This window comes from Oncorhynchus gorbuscha, linkage group LG01 (assembly GCF_021184085.1).
Source record: "Oncorhynchus gorbuscha isolate QuinsamMale2020 ecotype Even-year linkage group LG01, OgorEven_v1.0, whole genome shotgun sequence".
Taxonomy (NCBI): domain Eukaryota; kingdom Metazoa; phylum Chordata; class Actinopteri; order Salmoniformes; family Salmonidae; genus Oncorhynchus; species Oncorhynchus gorbuscha.
Genome location: NC_060173.1, coordinates 118,747,533 through 118,769,399, shown reverse-complemented (window position 1 = coordinate 118,769,399; position 21,867 = coordinate 118,747,533). Strand labels below are relative to the sequence as shown.

At 46.9% G+C, this 21,867-nt stretch overlaps 1 protein-coding gene across 1 annotated transcript in view; it reads left to right on the top strand.

Annotated features, from left to right (window-relative positions):
* Positions 1 to 3,112, top strand: part of fam117bb (family with sequence similarity 117 member Bb) — an 82,462-nt gene extending 79,350 nt beyond the window's left edge. The window contains exons 6-7 of the mRNA XM_046348047.1: positions 868 to 991; positions 1,347 to 3,112. Of these exons, the coding sequence (XP_046204003.1) occupies positions 868 to 991; positions 1,347 to 1,638 (416 nt within the window). The 3' untranslated portion in view covers positions 1,639 to 3,112. The remainder of the gene's footprint in view (positions 1 to 867; positions 992 to 1,346) is intronic.
* The last annotated feature ends 18,755 nt before the right edge of the window (positions 3,113 to 21,867 follow it).

Below are 21,867 nucleotides of genomic sequence, written 5' to 3'. Positions count from 1 at the left end.
AATACTGTGTCCCTGAAATCCGGATGTTAGCCATTTCTTGCGAACTTGCATAGTCATTTGCATCTTTAGCAATCTATTGATAGGTCAGCCACCTGTCATTCATAAAGTGAGTAATGACAGGGAACTACTACTGGTTTGACAGTCTGCTGTGTGTCCTGCCTCCTGGTACCTGGGTACCTGGATACCTGGGTATTTGTGTTGCGTGCCCTGTGGTACCAGAGGAAAGTGTCTTTACACGAGGGAGAGAGCATGATGCTCCTACCACGTCCCTGTGAGTCCATTTGAACGTCGCGTATAGAGCCCCACGGTGGAGGTTTCATAATACCCATAATACCTAGCGTTCAAATTGTGACTCATATTGTGGTAGTCCGTAATGTGGTAACAAGTCGAAATCCACTTGGTTTTGTTTGAATTCGTTTATTGTATTTCATCTGTTTCATATGCTTCATTAAAGGGAAGTGATTTACTTTGATGGACGAGCAGCAAGCTTGACTCATTTATAAAAGGAACTGACTAAATAAAGTCAATCTCATATACAGGATCTTTACCATTCAGAAATCATACAATGTAGTTATACAGTGGGGCAAAAAAGTATTTAGTCAGCCACCAATTGTGCAAGTTCTCCCACTTCAAAAGATGAGAGAGGCCTGTAATTTTCATCATAGGTACTTCAACTATGACAGACAAAATGAGAAGAAAAAAATCCAGAAAATCACATTGTAGGATTTATAATGAATTTATTTGCAAATTATGGTTTATTTATTTATTATTATTATTTATAATTTATTATGGAAAACACTGTGCCACCCAGGCTGATAACTGTTCATGTGTGTTATAATTACTCATAATAATAATGACTTTTCCCAGACCTCGGGCCCAGCTCTCCGCTCCCTAAATACGCCTCCTCTCCTAAACCCAACAACAGCTACATGTTCAAACGAGAGCCTCCTGAGGGCTGCGAGAGAGTCAAGGTCTTCACTGAGGAAACACAGTCAGTACTTTTTACTCTCATATCAATGATCATGTTGTTGTTTCTTAGCGTCCTTCTCCTCTTGTTCTGCCTTTATCTCTCTGCCTGAGCCTGCAGAGCATTAAACCTTGAGATGATGATAATGACTCCAGACTAGCTGAGTCAGAATGTGCTGTTATGTTTAGTGACACTTCTGTTCTCTCTGTGTGTTCGCGGTTGTCCTCCTCTCCTCTCTTCTCCCCCGTGTCCTCTCTTCTCCCCCCTCTCCTCTCTTCTACCCCCTCTCCTCCCTTCTACCCCCTCTCCTCCCTTCTACCCTCCTCTCCTCTCTTTTACCCTCCTCTCCTCTCCTGTTCTTTCCACTCCCCTCCCCCAGGTCCAAGCCTCCCCAGCAGGTCCCTTGTCCTCTCCTGAGGTCCAAGATTCCCCAGCAGGTCCCTCAGTTCCTCACAGGTCCAGACAGGAACAAGGTCAACTTCATCCCCAACAGTGGCTCTGCCTTCTGCCTCGTCAGCATCCTCAAGCCCCTCCTACCCACGACCACCCAGGAGTTCAGCCTGAAGAGCCCCGGGGCCGGGCCAAACCTTACCTTGTCCCCCCTCAGCACACCTCTTACTGGGGCTTCCCTCAGCCTTTCTCCCCTGACCCTGGACCAACAGACCAGCTAGAGTCCCTATCAACAGACCAGCTAGAGTCCCTATCAACAGACCAGCTAGAGTCCCTATCAACAGACCAGCTAGAGTCCCTATCAACAGACCAGCTAGAGTCCCTATCAACAGACCAGCTAGAGTCCCTATCAACAGACCAACTAGAGTCCCTATCAACAGACCAGCTAGAGTCCCTATCAACAGACCAGCTAGAGTCCACCATAACTACAGGCCCCAAACCAGCCCCACAATAACCAGCAGACCACCATTACTACAGGCCCCAAACCAGCCCCACAATAACCAGCAGACCACCATTACTACAGGCCCCAAACCAGCCCCACAATAACCAGCAGACCACCATAACTACAGGCCCCAAACCAGCCCCACAATAACCAGCAGACCACCATAACTCCAGGCCCCAAACCAGCCCCACAATAACCAGCAGACCACCATTACTACAGGCCCCAAACCAGCCCCACAATAACCAGCAGACCACCATAACTACAGGCCCCAAACCAGCCCCACAATAACCAGCAGACCACCATAACTACAGGCCCCAAACCAGCCCCACAATAACCAGCAGACCACCATAACTACAGGCCCCAAACCAGCCCCACAATAACCAGCAGACCACCATAACTACAGGCACCAAACCAGCCCCACAATAACCAGCAGACCACCATAACTACAGGCCCCAAACCAGCCCCACAATAACCAGCAGACCACCATAACTCCAGGCCCCAAACCAGCCCCACAATAACCAGCAGACCACCATTACTACAGGCCCCAAACCAGCCCCACAATAACCAGCAGACCACCATAACTACAGGCCCCAAACCAGCCCCACAATAACCAGCAGACCACCATAACTACAGGCCCCAAACCAGCCCCACAATAACCAGCAGACCACCATAACTACAGGCCCCAAACCAGCCCCAAAATAACCAGCAGACCACCATAACTACAGGCCCCAAACCAGCCCCACAACCACCAGAATCCCGGTGCACAAACTCCCAGCGGATCCTTTTCTAATTAAATGGCAGAATAACATGTCTTTTGAAATGTTTCTCCTGGACGACAAAAATGACTTTTGCTCTGCAGCTTTGTAGTTGACATAGAGTTAGATATGTTTACTACTACCACCCTATAACCTCTGACCCTGTAACCTCTGAGTGTTGACAGGACAGCGGACGCATGGCCCTGCCACTCCTCTCCCTCTTCTCACTCCTCGTAGGGAGCAGACAAAATGGACACCCCACAGCCAGTGGTTGTGAACTGGTCTCAACAACCGAGACTCTCATTGATCTCAGAGATGAATCTAAACCTAAAGATTGTTCTGTACCCCATTCATGTTTACCTGTGACAGTGGTAGTATCCATCTGCATCTTTCCTGGAAAGAAAATAAGTAGTCTGTATTTTGTCATATTTTTTTGCAGTGGAGCTTTGTATCAGAAATGTATTTTTATGTAATGCATGTAATAAACAAACAATGGTATGACTGTCTGTTTTTTTCAGTTCAGTTCTCAGTGAGACCAAGAGACCTGGTTACGATCACAATGTTCTCAGGTTGACAAAGGTCCTAGATAATATAATAATAATAATAATAGATCTCCTCAGTGACTCAGATGCAGAAGGGCATATTATGTGGTGGAGGTGGTTCCATAACTTTCCAAGAGTTCTAGAACCTTTCAAGAGTTCCAAGAGTTCTAGAAACTTTCAAGAGTTCTAGAACCTTTCAAGAGTTACAAGTGTTCTAGAACCTTTCAAGAGTTCCAAGAGTTCTACAAACTTCCAAGAGAAGTAAAGAGGAAAGTGAATGTGCCTGTTTTCCAACATGGCTCATCGAGGTTCAAGAGTCTAAAATGTCCTTAGCCTCATCTCATCTTGTCTGTCTGTCTGTCTGTCTGTCTGTCTGTCTGTCTGTCTGTCTGTCTGTCTGTCTGTCTGTCTGTCTGTCTGTCCAGCTAGAGTCCCCTACCAACAGACCAGCTAGAGTCCCCTACCAACAGACCAGCTAGAGTCCCTACCAACAGACCAGATAGAGTCCCCTACCAACAGACCAGCTAGAGTCCCCTACCAACAGACCAGCTAGAGTCTTTACTAACAGACCAGATAGAGTCCCTACCAACAGACCAGATAGAGTCCCTACCAACAGACCAGCTAGAGTCCCCTACCAACAGACCAGATAGAGTCCCCTACCAACAGACCAGATAGAGTCCCTACCAACAGACCAGATAGAGTCCCTACCAACAGACCAGATAGAGTCCCCTACCAACAGACCAGATAGAGTCCCTACCAACAGACCAGATAGAGTCCCTACCAGTCCCTACCAACAGACCAGCTACCAACAGACCAGAGTCCCCTACCAACAGACCAGATAGAGTCCCCTACCAACAGACCAGATAGAGTCCCTACCAACAGACCAGATAGAGTCCCTACCAACAGACCAGCTAGAGTCCCCTACCAACAGACCAGCTAGAGTCTTTACTAACAGACCAGCTAGAGTCCCCTACCAACAGACCAGCTAGAGTCCCTACCAACAGACCAGATAGAGTCCCCTACCAACAGACCAGATAGAGTCTTTACTAACAGACCAGATAGAGTCTTTACCAACAGACCAGATAGAGTCCCCTACCAACAGACCAGATAGAGTCCCCTACCAACAGACCAGCTAGAGTCCCTACCAACAGACCAGATAGAGTCCCCTAACAACAGACCAGATAGAGTCTTTACTAACAGACCAGATAGAGTCTTTACCAACAGACCAGATAGAGTCCCCTACCAACAGACCAGCTAGAGTCCCCTACCAACAGACCAGATAGAGTCCCCTACCAACAGACCAGATAGAGTCCCCTACCAACAGACCAGATAGAGTCCCTACCAACAGACCAGCTAGAGTCCCCTACCAACAGACCAGCTAGAGTCTTTACTAACAGACCAGCTAGAGTCCCCTACCAACAGACCAGCTAGAGTCCCTACCAACAGACCAGATAGAGTCCCCTACCAACAGACCAGATAGAGTCTTTACTAACAGACCAGATAGAGTCTTTACCAACAGACCAGATAGAGTCCCCTACCAACAGACCAGATAGAGTCCCCTACCAACAGACCAGCTAGAGTCCCTACCAACAGACCAGATAGAGTCCCCTAACAACAGACCAGATAGAGTCTTTACTAACAGACCAGATAGAGTCTTTACCAACAGACCAGATAGAGTCCCCTACCAACAGACCAGCTAGAGTCCCCTACCAACAGACCAGATAGAGTCCCCTACCAACAGACCAGATAGAGTCCCCTACCAACAGACCAGATAGAGTCTTTACCAACAGACCAGCTAGAGTCCCTACCAACAGACCAGCTAGAGTCCCTACCAACAGACCAGCTAGATTCTTTACCAACAGACCAGTTAGAGTCCCCTACCCACAGACCAGCTATAGTCTTTACCAACAGACCAGCTAGAGTCTTTACCAACAGACCAGTTAGAGTCCCCTACCCACAGACCAGCTATAGTCCCCTACCAACAGACCAGCTAGAGTCCCTATCAACAGACCAGCTAGAGTCCTTACCCACAGACCAGCTAGAGTCCTTACCCACAGACCAGCTAGAGTCCTTACCCACAGACCAGCTAGAGTCCCTACCAACAGACCAGCTAGAGTCCCTACCAACAGACCAGATAGAGTCCCCTACCCACAGACCAGCTATAGTCCCCTACCAACAGACCAGCTAGAGTCCCCTACCAACAGACCAGATAGAGTCCCCTACAAACAGACCAGCTAGAGTCCCTACCAACAGACCAGATAGAGTCCCTACCAACAGACCAGATAGAGTCCCCTACCCACAGACCAGCTAGGGTCCCTACCAACAGACCAGCTAGAGTCCCTACCAACAGACCAGATAGAGTCCCCTACCAACAGACCAGATAGAGTCCTTACCCACAGACCAGATAGAGTCTTTACCAACAGACCAGATAGAGTCCCCTACCCACAGACCAGCTAGAGTCCCCTACCAACAGACCAGATAGAGTCCCCTACCAACAGACCAGATAGAGTCCCTACCAACAGACCAGATAGAGTCCCCTACCAACAGACCAGATAGAGTCCTTACCCACAGACCAGATAGAGTCTTTACCAACAGACCAGATATAGTCCCTACCAACAGACCAGATAGAGTCCCCTACCAACAGACCAGATAGAGTCTTTACCAACAGACCAGATAGAGTCTTTACCAACAGACCAGATAGAGTCCCCTACCAACAGACCAGATAGAGTCCCTACCAACAGACCAGATAGAGTCCCCTACCAACAGACCAGATAGAGTCTTTACCAACAGACCAGATAGAGTCCCCTACCAACAGACCAGATAGAGTCCCTACCAACAGACCAGATAGAGTCCCCTACCAACAGACCAGATAGAGTCCCCTACCAACAGACCAGATAGAGTCTTTACCAACAGACCAGATAGAGTCCCCTACCCACAGACCAGCTAGAGTCCCCTACCAACAGACCAGATAGAGTCCCCTACCAACAGACCAGATAGAGTCCCCTACCAACAGACCAGATAGAGTCCCTACCAACAGACCAGATAGAGTCCCTACCAACAGACCAGATAGAGTCCCCTACCAACAGACCAGATAGAGTCCCTACCAACAGACCAGATAGAGTCCCCTACCAACAGACCAGATAGAGTCCCTACCAACAGACCAGATAGAGTCCCCTACCAACAGACCAGATAGAGTCCCTACCAACAGACCAGATAGAGTCCCCTACCAACAGACCAGATAGAGTCCCCTACCAACAGACCAGATAGAGTCCCTACCAACAGACCAGATAGAGTCCCTACCAACAGACCAGATAGAGTCCCCTACCAACAGACCAGATAGAGTCCCTACCAACAGACCAGATAGAGTCTTTACCAACAGACCAGCTAGAGTCCCCTACCAACAGACCAGCTAGAGTCCCCTACAAACAGACCAGATAGAGTCCCCTACCAACAGACCAGATAGAGTCCCTACCAACAGACCAGATAGAGTCTTTACCAACAGACCAGATAGAGTCTTTACCAACAGACCAGATAGAGTCTTTACCAACAGACCAGCTAGAGTCCCCTACCAACAGACCAGATAGAGTCCCTACCAACAGACCAGATAGAGTCCCCTACCAACAGACCAGATAGAGTCCCTACCAACAGACCAGATAGAGTCCCTACCAACAGACCAGATAGAGTCCCTACCAACAGACCAGATAGAGTCCCCTACCAACAGACCAGATAGAGTCCCTACCAACAGACCAGCTAGAGTCCCCTACCAACAGACCAGATAGAGTCCCTACCAACAGACCAGATAGAGTCCCCTACCAACAGACCAGATAGAGTCCCTACCAACAGACCAGCTATAGTCTTTACCAACAGACCAGATAGAGTCCCCTACCAACAGACCAGATAGAGTCCCTACCAACAGACCAGATAGAGTCCCTACCAACAGACCAGATAGAGTCCCCTACCAACAGACCAGATAGAGTCCCCTACCAACAGACCAGCTAGAGTCCCTACCAACAGACCAGCTATAGTCTTTACCAACAGACCAGATAGAGTCCCTACCAACAGACCAGCTATAGTCTTTACCAACAGACCAGATAGAGTCCCCTACCAACAGACCAGCTAGAGTCCCCTACCAACAGACCAGATAGAGTCCCTACCAACAGACCAGATAGAGTCCCCTACCAACAGACCAGATAGAGTCCCTACCAACAGACTATTACAGCCACTAATCTCTGCTAGTTTCATATCTGATCTCCCTCTAGTACTCTGCATCCTGTCAGTTGTCTCTCTGAATGACAGCTAAAGGAACAGTCTTTGTTTCTGAAACATTTCATCTCTTGACTCTTGACTTAATAACATGATCTGCTCTTCAGTGTCACAGCTCTTTCTGACAACAACAATAAACACTCTTGGTCAATCGGACTAGCCTTTTAACTCTCTAATAATAATGTTTTACTTTAAGTGACCATTTAATGTCCAGAAAATAAATTAATTTGTGGCATTCTCCCAAAATAATGGACTTATCACCCAACGAAAGTATCTATACTCTAAATGTTGTCCAAGATGACATTAACCTTTTCTCTGTTGTGTCCAAAAACATTTTTATTTTATTTGTTTATTTATTTCACCTTTAAAAAAAATATATATATATATATTTTTTTAACTCCCTAGAAAGGCCAAAACCTAGGAAGAAACCTAGAGAGGAACCAGGCTATGTGGGGGGGCCAATCCTCTTCTGGCTGTGCTGGGTGGAGATTATAACAGAACATGGCCAAGATGTTCAAATGTTTATAGATGACCAGCAGGGTCAAATAATAATAGTCACAGTGGTGCAACAGGTCAGCACCTCAGGAGTAAATGTCAGTAGTCTTTTCATAGCCAGTCATTCAGTGTATCTCTACCGCTACTGCTATAGATTTGGGGTGGCAGGGTAGCCTAGTGGTTAGAGCGTTGGGCTAATAACTGGAAGGTTGCAAGTTCAAATCCCCGAGCTGACAAGGTAAAAGACAGGCAGTTAACCCACTGTTCCTAGGCCATCATTGAAAATAAGAATTTGTTCTTAACTGACTTGCCTAGTTAAGTAAAGGTTAAAAAAACAAAAAAACAATTGAAAACAGCAGGTCTGGGACAGGTAGCACGTCCGGTGAACAGGTCAGGGTTCCATAGCCGCAGGCAGAACAGTTGAATCTGGAGCAGCAGCACAGCCAGGTGGACTGGGGACAGCAAGGAGTCATCAGGCCAGGTCGTCCTGAGGCATGGTCCTAGGGCTCAGGTCCTCAGAGAGAGAGAGAGAATTAGAGAGAGCATACTTAAATTCACACAGGACACCGGATAAGACAGGAGAAGTACTCCAGATATAACAGACTGATCCGACACATAAACTACTGCAGCATAAATACTGGAGGTTGAGACGGGAGGGGTCAGGAGACACTGTGGCCCCATCCGACGATCACAAGACCCAGGCAGTTTCACATTCCTCTGGGTTGAGAATATCTGCCTGTTCTACCTGCTGCCCTTCTGCCCCGCTACTCTGTTACCTTGCTGCCTCCTGCCCTGCTGCCTTGATACCCTGATACCCTGCTACCCTCCTACCCTCAGCCCAGAACCAGATGGCATCAGCCTCATGTCAAAAGAGAATCAGAAGATTGGGACATTCTGATAAAGCCACAGTTTCAGTATTATTAGGTACCTGTAATATTGTCAAATAGTTTCCTCTTAAGGTAGACACACGCATTCCCTGTACTCTGCGTCTCCCCCTGATGCCCTGCTGCTATTGGTTCAGCCCTACTAGGCTGTAGTCAACCTGCCCTCAGCATGACCAAACTGATGAACGTGATTCACTCTGAAACACAAGAAGTTTATCGTTTTAAAATGGTCCACGGAAGTAATTCCCAGTTGTTCACTGCCTGCATTCTCCACCTAGTGGCGACTTCCTGGAACAACAGATGTTCATAGACCACAACCAGATAAAACTATTTTCACATATTGACGACACTCATTACTACACTGTTTGCTTCGTTCTGAGGGTATAAAGCTGCTGTTAAAGGTGCATTAGAGAGGGTGTTATATATTAGAGAGGGTGTTATAGAGGGTGTTATATATTATAGAGGGTGTTATAGAGGGTGTTATATATTAGAGAGGGTGTTATATATTAGAGAGGGTGTTATATATTATAGAGGGTGTTATATATTAGAGAGGGTGTTATATAGGGTGTTATATATTAGAGGGTGTTATATAGGGTGTTATATATTAGAGAGGGTGTTATATATTAGAGAGGGTGTTATATATTAGAGAGGGTGTTATAGAGGGTGTTATATATTATAGAGGGTGTTATATATTAGAGAGGGTGTTATATATTAGAGAGGGTGTTATATATTAGAGAGGGTGTTATATATTAGAGGGTGTTATATAGGGTGTTATATATTAGAGAGGGTGTTATATATTAGAGAGGGTGTTATATATTAGAGAGGGTGTTATAGAGGGTGTTATATATTATAGAGGGTGTTATATATTAGAGAGGGTGTTATATATTAGAGAGGGTGTTATATATTAGAGAGGGTGTTATATATTAGAGGGTGTTATATAGGGTGTTATATATTATAGAGGGTGTTATATATTAGAGAGGGTGTTATATATTAGAGAGGGTGTTATATATTAGAGAGGGTGTTATATATTAGAGAGGGTGTTATAGAGGGTGTTATATATTATAGAGGGTGTTATAGAGGGTGTTATATATTAGAGAGGGTGTTATATATTATAGAGGGTGTTATATATTAGAGAGGGTGTTATATAGGGTGTTATATATTAGAGGGTGTTATATATTATAGAGGGTGTTATATATTAGAGAGGGTGTTATATATTAGAGAGGGTGTTATATATTATAGAGGGTGTTATATATTAGAGAGGGTGTTATATATTTGTCATGCCGGTGAAAGAGGACCCAAAAGCGACTTAACAGAAACAGAGTTTATTCAAGTCCAAACAGAAAACGACAAATCCTGAATCCTTAACAGGAAATGTCCAAACAGGGAATAACAGAAATCCTCTAGTCTGTAGAGGGGAATAACAGGAGAAGCGGCCACAGACTGCAGGTCGCTTCGGGTAGGCGCAGGCCGTAGCTGACAGAGACACCTGCTCACACGCAGCATCTGATGAAGGCAAAAACACGACAGGACAGGGCGATACACAATCACAGCACGGTGAATTCTAAACAAGGAACCGACAGGACAGGAACGGAACACAAAGGAAGAAATAGGGACTCTAATCAGGGGAAAGGATCGGGAACAGGTGTGGGAAGACTAAATGATGATTAGGGGAATAGGAACAGCTGGGAGCAGGAACGGAACGATAGAGAGAAGAGAGAGCGAGAGAGTGAGAGAGGGAGGGGAGAGAGAGGGATAGAAAGAGGGAAAGAACCTAATAAGACCAGCAGAGGGAAACGAATAGAATGGGGAGCACAGGGACAAGACATGATAATAAATGACAAACATGACAGTACCCCCCACTCACCGAGCGCCTCCTGGCGCACTCGAGGAGGAATCCTGGCGGCAACGGAGGAAATCATCGATGAGTGAACGGTCCAGCACGTCCCGAGACGGAACCCAACTCCTCTCCTCAGGACCGTAACCCTCCCAATCCACTAAGTATTGGTGACCCCGTCCCGAGAACGCATGTCCATGATCTTATGTACCTTGTAAATAGGTGCGCTCTCGACAAGGACGGGAGGGGGGAGGAAGACGAACGGGGGTGCGAAGAAAGGGCTTAACACAGGAGACATGGAAGACAGGATGGACGCGACGAAGATGTCGCGGAAGAAGCAGTCGCACAGCGACAGGATTGACGACCTGGGAGACACGGAACGGACCAATGAACCGCGGAGTCAACTTACGAGAAGCTGTCGTAAGAGGAAGGTTGCGAGTGGAAAGCCACACTCTCTGGCCGCAACAATACCTTGGACTCTTAATCCTGCGTTTATTGGCGGCTCTCACCGTCTGTGCCCTGTAACGGCAAAGTGCAGACCTCACCCTCCTCCAGGTGCGCTCACAACGTTGGACAAACGCTTGAGCGGAGGGAACGCTGGACTCGGCAAGCTGGGATGAGAACAGAGGAGGCTGGTAACCCAGACTACTCTGAAACGGAGATAACCCGGTAGCAGACGAAGGAAGCGAATTGTGAGCGTATTCTGCCCAGGGGAGCTGTTCTGCCCAAGACGCAGGGTTTCTGAAAGAAAGGCTGCGTAGTATGCGACCAATCGTCTGATTGGCCCTCTCTGCTTGACCGTTAGACTGGGGATGAAACCCGGAAGAGAGACTGACGGACGCACCAATCAAACGACAGAACTCCCTCCAAAACTGTGATGTGAATTGCGGGCCTCTGTCTGAAACGGCGTCTAACGGGAGGCCATGAATTCTGAATACATTCTCAATAATGATTTGTGCCGTCTCCTTAGCGGAAGGAAGTTTAGCGAGGGAATGAAATGTGCCGCCTTAGAGAACCTATCGACAACCGTAAGAATCACAGTCTTCCCCGCAGACAAAGGCAGACCGGTAATGAAGTCTAAGGCGATGTGAGACCATGGTCGAGAAGGAATGGGGAGCGGTCTGAGACGACCGGCAGGAGGAGAGTTACCCGACTTAGTCTGCGCGCAGTCCGAACAAGCAGCCACGAAACGGCGCGTGTCACGCTCCTGAGTCGGCCACCAAAAGCGCTGGCGAATAGACGCAAGAGTGCCTCGAACACCGGGATGACCAGCTAACTTGGCAGAGTGAGCCCACTGAAGAACAGCCAGACGAGTGGAAACAGGAACGAAAAGGAGGTTACTAGGACAAGCGCGCGGCGACGCAGTGTGCGTGAGTGCTTGCTTAACCTGTCTTTCAATTCCCCAGACTGTTAACCCGACAACACGCCCATAAGGAAGAATCCCCTCGGGATCAGTAGAAGCCACAGAAGAACTAAACAGACGGGATAAGGCATCAGGCTTGGTGTTCTTGCTACCCGGACGGTAAGAAATCACAAACTTGAAACGAGCGAAAAACAACGCCCAACGAGCTTGACGGGCATTAAGTCGTTTGGCAGAACGGATGTACTCAAGGTTCTTATGGTCTGTCCAAACGACAAAAGGAACGGTCGCCCCCTCCAACCACTGTCGCCATTCGCCTAGGGCTAAGCGGATGGCGAGCAGTTCACGGTTACCCACATCATAGTTGCGCTCAGATGGCGACAGGCGATGAGAAAAATAAGCGCAAGGATGAACCTTATCGTCAGACTGGAAGCGCTGGGATAGAATGGCTCCCACGCCTACCTCTGAAGCGTCAACCTCGACAATGAATTGTCTAGTGACGTCAGGAGTAACGAGGATAGGAGCGGACGTAAAACGTTCTTTTAGAAGATCAAAAGCTCCCTGGGCGGAACCGGACCACTTAAAACACGTCTTGACAGAAGTAAGAGCTGTGAGAGGGGCAGCAACTTGACCGAAATTACGAATGAAACGCCGATAGAAATTAGCGAAACCTAAAAAGCGCTGCAACTCGACACGTGACCTTGGAACGGGCCAATCACTGACAGCTTGGACCTTAGCGGAATCCATCTGAATGCCTTCAGCGGAAATAACGGAACCGAGAAAAGTAACGGAGGAGACATGAAAAGAGCACTTCTCAGCCTTTATGTAGAGACAATTCTCTAAAAGGCGCTGTAGAACACGTCGAACGTGCTGAACATGAATCTCGAGTGACGGAGAAAAAATCAGGATATCGTCAAGATAGACAAAAACAAAGATGTTCAGCATGTCTCTCAGAACATCATTAACTAATGCCTGAAAAACAGCTGGCGCATTGGCGAGACCGAACGGCAGAACCCGGTACTCAAAATGCCCTAACGGAGTGTTAAACGCCGTTTTCCACTCGTCCCCCTCTCTGATGCGCACGAGATGGTAAGCGTTACGAAGGTCCAACTTAGTAAAGCACCTGGCTCCCTGCAGAATCTCGAAGGCTGATGACATAAGGGGAAGCGGATAACGATTCTTAACCGTTATGTCATTCAGCCCTCGATAATCCACGCAGGGCGCAGAGTACCGTCCTTCTTCTTAACAAAAAGAACCCCGCCCCGGCCGGAGAGGAAGAAGGCACTATGGTACCGGCGTCAAGAGACACAGACAAATAATCCTCGAGAGCCTTACGTTCGGGAGCCGACAGAGAGTATAGTCTACCTCGAGGAGGAGTGGTCCCCGGAAGGAGATCAATACTACAATCATACGACCGGTGAGGAGGAAGGGAGTTGGCTCGGGACCGACTGAAGACCGTGCGCAGATCATGATATTCCTCCGGCACTCCTGTCAAATCGCCAGGTTCCTCCTGAGAAGTAGGGACAGAAGAAACGGGAGGGATGGCAGACATTAAACACTTCACATGACAAGAAACGTTCCAGGATAGGATAGAATTACTAGACCAATTAATAGAAGGATTATGACATACTAGCCAGGGATGACCCAAAACAACAGGTGTAAACGGTGAACGGAAAATCAAAAAAGAAATAGTCTCACTGTGGTTACCAGATACTGTGAGGGTTAAAGGTAGTGTCTCAAATCTGATACTGGGAAGATGACTACCATCTAAGGCGAACATGGGCGTAGGCTTCTCTAACTCTCTGAAAGGAATGTCATGTTTCCGAACCCATGCTTCGTCCATGAAACAACCCTCAGCCCCAGAGTCTATCAAGGCACTACATGTAGCACCGAACCGGTCCAGCGTAGATGGACCGACAAAGTAGTACAGGATTTTGATGGAGAGACTTGAGTAGTTGCGCTCACCTGTAGCCCTCCGCTTACAGATGAGCTCTGGCTTTTACTGGACATGAATTAACAAAATGTCCAGCAACTCCGCAATAGAGGCACAGGCGGTTGGTGATCCTCCGTTCCCTCTCCTTAGTCGAGATGCGAATCCCTCCCAGCTGCATGGGCTCAGTCTCAAAGCCAGAGGAGGGAGATGGTTGCGATGCGGAGCAGGGAAACACCGTTGATGCGAGCTCTCTTCCACGAGCCCGGTGACGAAGATCTACCCGTCGTTCTATGCGGATGGCGAGAGCAATCAAAGAGTCCACATCTGAAGGAACCTCCCGGGAGAGAATCTCATCCTTAACCACTGCGTGGAGTCCCTCCAGAAAACGAGCGAGCAGCGCCGGCTCGTTCCACTCACTAGAGGCAGCAAGAGTGCGAAACTCAATAGAATAATCCGTTATGGACCGTTCACCTTGGCATAAGGAAGCCAGGGCCCTAGAAGCCTCCCCACCAAAAACTGAACGGTCAAAAACCCGAATCATCTCCTCTTTAAAGTTCTGGAACTTGTTAGAGCAATCAGCCCTTGCCTCCCAGATAGCTGTGCCCCATTCTCGAGCCCGGCCAGTAAGGAGTGAAATGACGTAAGCAACCCGAGCTCTCTCTCTAGAGTATGTGTTGGGTTGGAGAGAGAACACAATCTCACACTGCGTGAGAAAGGAGCGGCACTCAGTGGGCTGCCCGGAGTAGCAAGGTGGGTTATTAACCCTAGGTTCTGGAGGCTCGGCAGGCCAGGAAGTAACAGGTGGCACGAGACGTAGACTCTGGAACTGTCCAGAGAGGTCGGAAACCTGAGCGGCCAGGTTCTCCACGGCATGGCGAGCAGCAGACAATTCCTGCTCGTGTCTGCCGAGCATGGCTCCTTGGATCTCGACGGCAGTGTAACGAGCGTCTGAAGTCGCTGGGTCCATTCCTTGGTCGGTTCCTTCTGTCATGCCGGTGAAAGAGGACCCAAAAGCGACTTAACAGAAACAGAGTTTATTCAAGTCCAAACAGAAAACGACAAATCCTGAATCCTTAACAGGAAATGTCCAAACAGGGAATAACAGAAATCCTCTAGTCTGTAGAGGGGAATAACAGGAGAAGCGGCCACAGACTGCAGGTCGCTTCGGGTAGGCGCAGGCCGTAGCTGACAGAGACACCTGCTCACACGCAGCATCTGATGAAGGCAAAAACACGACAGGACAGGGCGATACACAATCACAGCACGGTGAATTCTAAACAAGGAACCGACAGGACAGGAACGGAACACAAAGGAAGAAATAGGGACTCTAATCAGGGGAAAGGATCGGGAACAGGTGTGGGAAGACTAAATGATGATTAGGGGAATAGGAACAGCTGGGAGCAGGAACGGAACGATAGAGAGAAGAGAGAGCGAGAGAGTGAGAGAGGGAGGGGGAGAGAGAGGGATAGAAAGAGGGAAAGAACCTAATAAGACCAGCAGAGGGAAACGAATAGAATGGGGAGCACAGGGACAAGACATGATAATAAATGACAAACATGACAATATTAGAGGGTGATATATTATAGAGGGTGTTATATAGGGTGTTATATATTAGAGAGGGTGTTATAGAGGGTGTTATATATTATAGAGGGTGTTATATAGGGTGTTATATATTAGAGGGTGTTATATATTATAGAGGGTGTTATATAGGGTGTTATATATTAGAGAGGGTGTTATAGAGGGTGTTATATATTAGAGGGTGTTATATAGGGTGTTATATATTAGAGGGTGTTATATATTAGAGAGGGTGTTATATATTAGAGAGGGTGTTATAGAGGGTGTTATATATTAGAGAGGGTGTTATAGAGGGTGTTATATATTAGAGGGTGTTATATATTAGAGAGGGTGTTATATATTAGAGAGGGTGTTATATATTAGAGAGGGTGTTATAGAGGGTGTTATATATTATAGAGGGTGTTATATATTAGAGAGGGTGTTATATATTAGAGGGTGTTATATATTAGAGAGGGTGTTATATATTAGAGGGTGTTATATATTATAGAGGGTGTTATATATTATAGAGGGTGTTATATATTAGAGAGGGTGTTATATATTAGAGAGGGTGTTATATATTAGAGAGGGTGTTATATATTAGAGAGGGTGTTATATATTAGAGAGGGTGTTATAAATTAGAGGGTGTTATATATTAGAGGGTGTTATATATTAGAGAGGGTGTAATATATTATAGAGGGTGTTATATATTATAGAGGGTGTTATATATTAGAGGGTGTTATATATTAGAGAGGGTGTTATATATTAGAGAGGGTGTTATAAATTAGAGGGTGTTATATATTAGAGGGTGTTATATATTAGAGAGGGTGTAATATATTATAGAGGGTGTTATATATTATAGAGGGTGTTATATATTATAGAGGGTGTTATATATTATAGAGGGTGTTATATATTAGAGAGGGTGTTATATATTAGAGAGGGTGTTATATATTATAGAGGGTCTTATATATTAGAGAGGGTGTTATATATTATAGAGGGTGTTATATATTATAGAGGGTGTTATATATTAGAGGGTGTTATATATTAGAGAGGGTGTTATATATTAGAGGGTGTTATATATTAGAGAGGGTGTTATATATTAGAGAGGGTGTTAATAATAACGTCACAACTGGCTGCTGAGCCATAGATATACATTCACTGGACTGGCTGCTGAGCCATAGATATACATTCACTGGACTGGCTGCTGAGCCATAGATATACATTCACTGGACTGGCTGCTGAGCCATAGATATACATTCACTGGACTGGCTGCTGAGCCATAGATATACATTCACTGGACTGGCTGCTGAGCCATAGATATACATTCACTGGACTGGCTGCTGGGCCATAGATATACATTCACTGGACTGGCTGCTGAGCCATAGATATACATTCACTGGACTGGCTGCTGAGCCATAGATATACATTCACTGGACTGGCTGCTGAGCCATAGATATACATTCACTGGACTGGCTGCTGAGCCATAGATATACATTCACTGGACTGGCTGCTGAGCCATAGATATACATTCACTGGACTGGCTGCTGAGCCATAGATATACATTCACTGGACTGGCTGCTGAGCCATAGATATAGATACACATTCACTGGACTGGCTGCTGAGCCATAGATATACATTCACTGGACTAGCTGCTGGGCCATAGATATACATTCACTGGACTGGCTGCTGAGCCATCACTGGATATACATTCACTGGACTGGCTGCTGAGCCATAGATATACATTCACTGGACTGGCTGCTGAGCCATAGATATACATTCACTGGACTGGCTGCTGAGCCATAGATATACATCCACTGGACTGGCTGCTGAGCCATAGATATACATTCACTGGACTGGCTGCTGGGCCATAGATATACATTCACTGGACTGGCTGCTGGGCCATAGATATACATTCACTGGACTGGCTGCTGAGCCATAGATATACATTCACTGGACTGGCTGCTGAGCCATAGATATACATTCACTGGACTGGCTGCTGAGCCATAGATATACATTCACTGGACTGGCTGCTGAGCCATAGATATACATTCACTGGACTGGCTGCTGAGCCATAGATACACATTCACTGGACTGGCTGCTGAGCCATAGATATACATTCACTGGACTGGACTGGCTGCTGAGCCATAGATATACATTCACTGGACTGGCTGCTGAGCCATAGATATACATTCACTGGACTGGCTGCTGAGCCATAGATATACATCCACTGGACTGGCTGCTGAGCCATAGATATACATTCACTGGACTGGCTGCTGGGCCATAGATATACATTCACTGGACTGGCTGCTGGGCCATAGATATACATTCACTGGACTGGCTGCTGAGCCATAGATATACATTCACTGGACTGGCTGCTGAGCCATAGATATACATTCACTGGACTGGCTGCTGAGCCATAGATATACATTCACTGGACTGGCTGACTGAGCCATAGATATACATTCACTGGACTGGCTGCTGAGCCATAGATATACATTCACTGGACTGGCTGCTGAGCCATAGATATACATTCACTGGACTGGCTGGACTGGCTTCTGAGCCATAGATATACATTCACTGGACTGGCTGCTGAGCCATAGATATACATTCACTGGACTGGCTGCTGAGCCATAGATATTACACTTTAGCCATAGATATACATTCACTGGACTGGCTGCTGAGCCATAGATATTCACATTCACTGGACTGGCTGGCTGAGCCATAGATATACATTCACTGGACTGGCTGCTGAGCACTGGATAGATATACATTCACTGGACTGGCTGCTGAGCCATAGATATACATTCACTGGACTGATATACATTCACTGACTGGCTGCTGAGCCATAGATATACATTCACTGGACTGGCTGCTGGGCCATAGATATCACATTCACTGGACTGGCTGGCTGCTGAGCCATAGATATACATTCACTGGACTGGCTGCTGAGCCATAGATATACATTCACTGGACTGGCTGCTGAGCCATAGATATACATTCACTGGACTGGCTGCTGAGCCATAGATATACATTCACTGGACTGGCTGCTGAGCCATAGATATACATTCACTGGACTGGCTGCTGAGCCATAGATATACATTCACTGGACTGGCTGCTGAGCCATAGATATACATTCACTGGACTGGCTGCTGAGCCATAGATATACATTCACTGGACTGGACTGGCTGCTGAGCCATAGATATACATTCACTGGACTGGCTGCTGAGCCATAGATATACATCCACTGGACTGGCTGCTGAGCCATAGATATACATTCACTGGACTGGCTGCTGGGCCATAGATATACATTCACTGGACTGGCTGCTGGGCCATAGATATACATTCACTGGACTGGCTGCTGAGCCATAGATATACATTCACTGGACTGGCTGCTGAGCCATAGATATACATTCACTGGACTGGCTGCTGAGCCATAGATATACATTCACTGGACTGGCTGCTGAGCCATAGATATACATTCACTGGACTGGCTGCTGAGCCATAGATATACATTCACTGGACTGGCTGCTGAGCCATAGATATACATTCACTGGACTGGCTGCTGAGCCATAGATATACATTCACTGGACTGGCTGCTGAGCTGGACTGGCTGCTGAGCCATAGATATACATTCACTGGAGATATACATTCACTGGACTGGCTGCTGAGCCATAGATATACATTCACTGGACTGGCTGCTGAGCCATAGATATACATTCACTGGACTGGCTGCTGAGCCATAGATATACATTCACTGGACTGGCTGCTGAGCCATAGATATACATTTACATATACATTCACTGGACTGGCTGCTGAGCCATAGATATACATTCACTGGACTGGCTGCTGAGCCATAGATATACATTCACTGGACTGGCTGCTGAGCCATAGATATACATTCACTGGACTGGCTGCTGAGCCATAGATATACATCCACTGGACTGGCTGCTGAGCCATAGATATACATTCACTGGACTGGCTGCTGGGCCATAGATATACATTCACTGGACTGGCTGCTGGGCCATAGATATACATTCACTGGACTGGCTGCTGAGCCATAGATATACATTCACTGGACTGGCTGCTGAGCCATAGATATACATTCACTGGACTGGCTGCTGAGCCATAGATATACATTCACTGGACTGGCTGCTGAGCCATAGATACACATTCACTGGACTGGCTGCTGAGCCATAGATATACATTCACTGGACTGGCTGCTGAGCCATAGATATAGATACACATTCACTGGACTGGCTGCTGAGCCATAGATATAGATACACTGGACTAGCTGCTGGGCCATAGATATACATTCACTGGACTGGCTGCTGAGCCATAGATACACATTCACTGGACTGGCTGCTGAGCCATAGATATACATTCACTGGACTGGCTGCTGAGCCATAGATATACATTCGCTGGATTGGCTGCTGAGCCATAGATATACATTCACTGGATTGGCTGCTGAGCCATAGATATACATTCACTGGACTGGCTGCTGAGCCATAGATATACATTCACTGGACTGGCTGCTGAGCCATAGATATACATTCACTGGACTGGCTGCTGGGCCATATATATACATTCACTGGACTGGCTGCTGAGCCATAGATACACATTCACTGGACTGGCTGCTGAGCCATAGATATACATTCACTGGACTGGCTGCTGAGCCATAGATATACATTCACTGGACTGGCTGCTGAGCCATAGATACACATTCACTGGACTGGCTGTTGAGCCATAGATATACATTCACTGGACTGGCTGCTGGGCCATAGATCCACATTCACTGGACTGGCTGCTGAGCCATAGATACACATTCACTGGACTGGCTGTTGAGCCATAGATATACATTCACTGGACTGGCTGCTGGGCCATAGATACACATTCACTGGACTGGCTGCTGAGCCATAGATATACATTCACTGGACTGGCTGCTGAGCCATAGATATACATTCACTGGACTGGCTGCTGAGCCATAGATATACATTCACTGGACTGGCTGCTGAGCCATAGACATACATTCACTGGACTGGCTGCTGAGCCATAGATATACATTCACTGGACTGGCTGCTTAGCCATAGATATACATTCACTGGACTGGCTGCTGGGCCATATATATACATTCACTGGACTGGCTGCTGAGCCATAGATACACATTCACTGCTGAGGGAGCTTTAACTCTGATAAAACACAGAGGACATAACAGACTAGTCCTTTTGTTTAAAGCACCACTCATTCTCGGTGTCCATTGTCTAACAAAGTTCTCTTTGTTAGCTCAGTTGGTAGAGCATGGCGCTTGTAACGCCAGGGTAGTGGGTTCTCCCGGGACCACCCATACGTAGAATGTATACACACATGAATAGAAGAATGTAGAATGTATGCACACATGACTGTAAGTCGATTTGGATAAAAGCGTCTGCTAAATGGCATATATTATTATTATTATTATTATTATTATAATATTTAGTAGTACTGGGAATCTGCTGCCTGGACATCTAGTTGTAGTACTGGGAATCTGCTGCCTGGACATCTAGTTGTAGTTGTAGTACTGGGAATCTGCTGCCTGGACATCTAGTTGAGGTCGTAGTACTGGGAATCTGCTACCTGGACATCTAGTTGTAGTTGTAGTACTGGGAATCTGCTGCCTGGACATCTAGTTGAGGTTGTAGTACTGGGAATTTGCTGCCTGGACATCTAGTTGAGGTTGTAGTACTGGGAATCTGCTGCCTGGACATCTAGTTGTAGTTGTAGTACTGGTAATCTGCTGCCTGGACATCTAGTTGAGGTCGTAGCACTGGGAATCTGCTGCCTGGACATCTAGTTGAGGTCGTAGCACTGGGAATCTGCTGCCTGGACATCTAGTTGTAGTACTGGTAATCTGCTGCCTGGACATCTAGTTGTAGTACTGGTAATCTGCTGCCTGGACATCTAGTTGAGGTCGTAGCACTGGGAATCTGCTGCCTGGACATCTAGTTGAGGTCGTGGTATTGGGAATCTGCTGCCTGGACATCTAGTTGAGGTTGTAGTACTGGGAATCTGCTGCCTGGACATCTAGTTGAGGTCGTAGTACTGGGAATCTGCTGCCTGGACATCTAGTTGTAGTACTGGGAATCTGCTGCCTGGACATCTAGTTGAGGTCGTAGTACTGGGAATCGGCTGCCTGGACATCTAATTGTAGTTGTAGTACTGGGAATCTGCTGCCTGGACATCTATATATAATATAATATATGCCATTTAGCAGACGCTTTTATCCAAAGCGACTTACAGTCATGTGTGCATGCATTCTACGTATGGGTGGTCCCGGGGATCGAACCCACTACCCTGGCGTTACAAGCGCCATGCTCTACCAACTGAGCTACAGAAGGACCATCTAGTTGTAGTACTG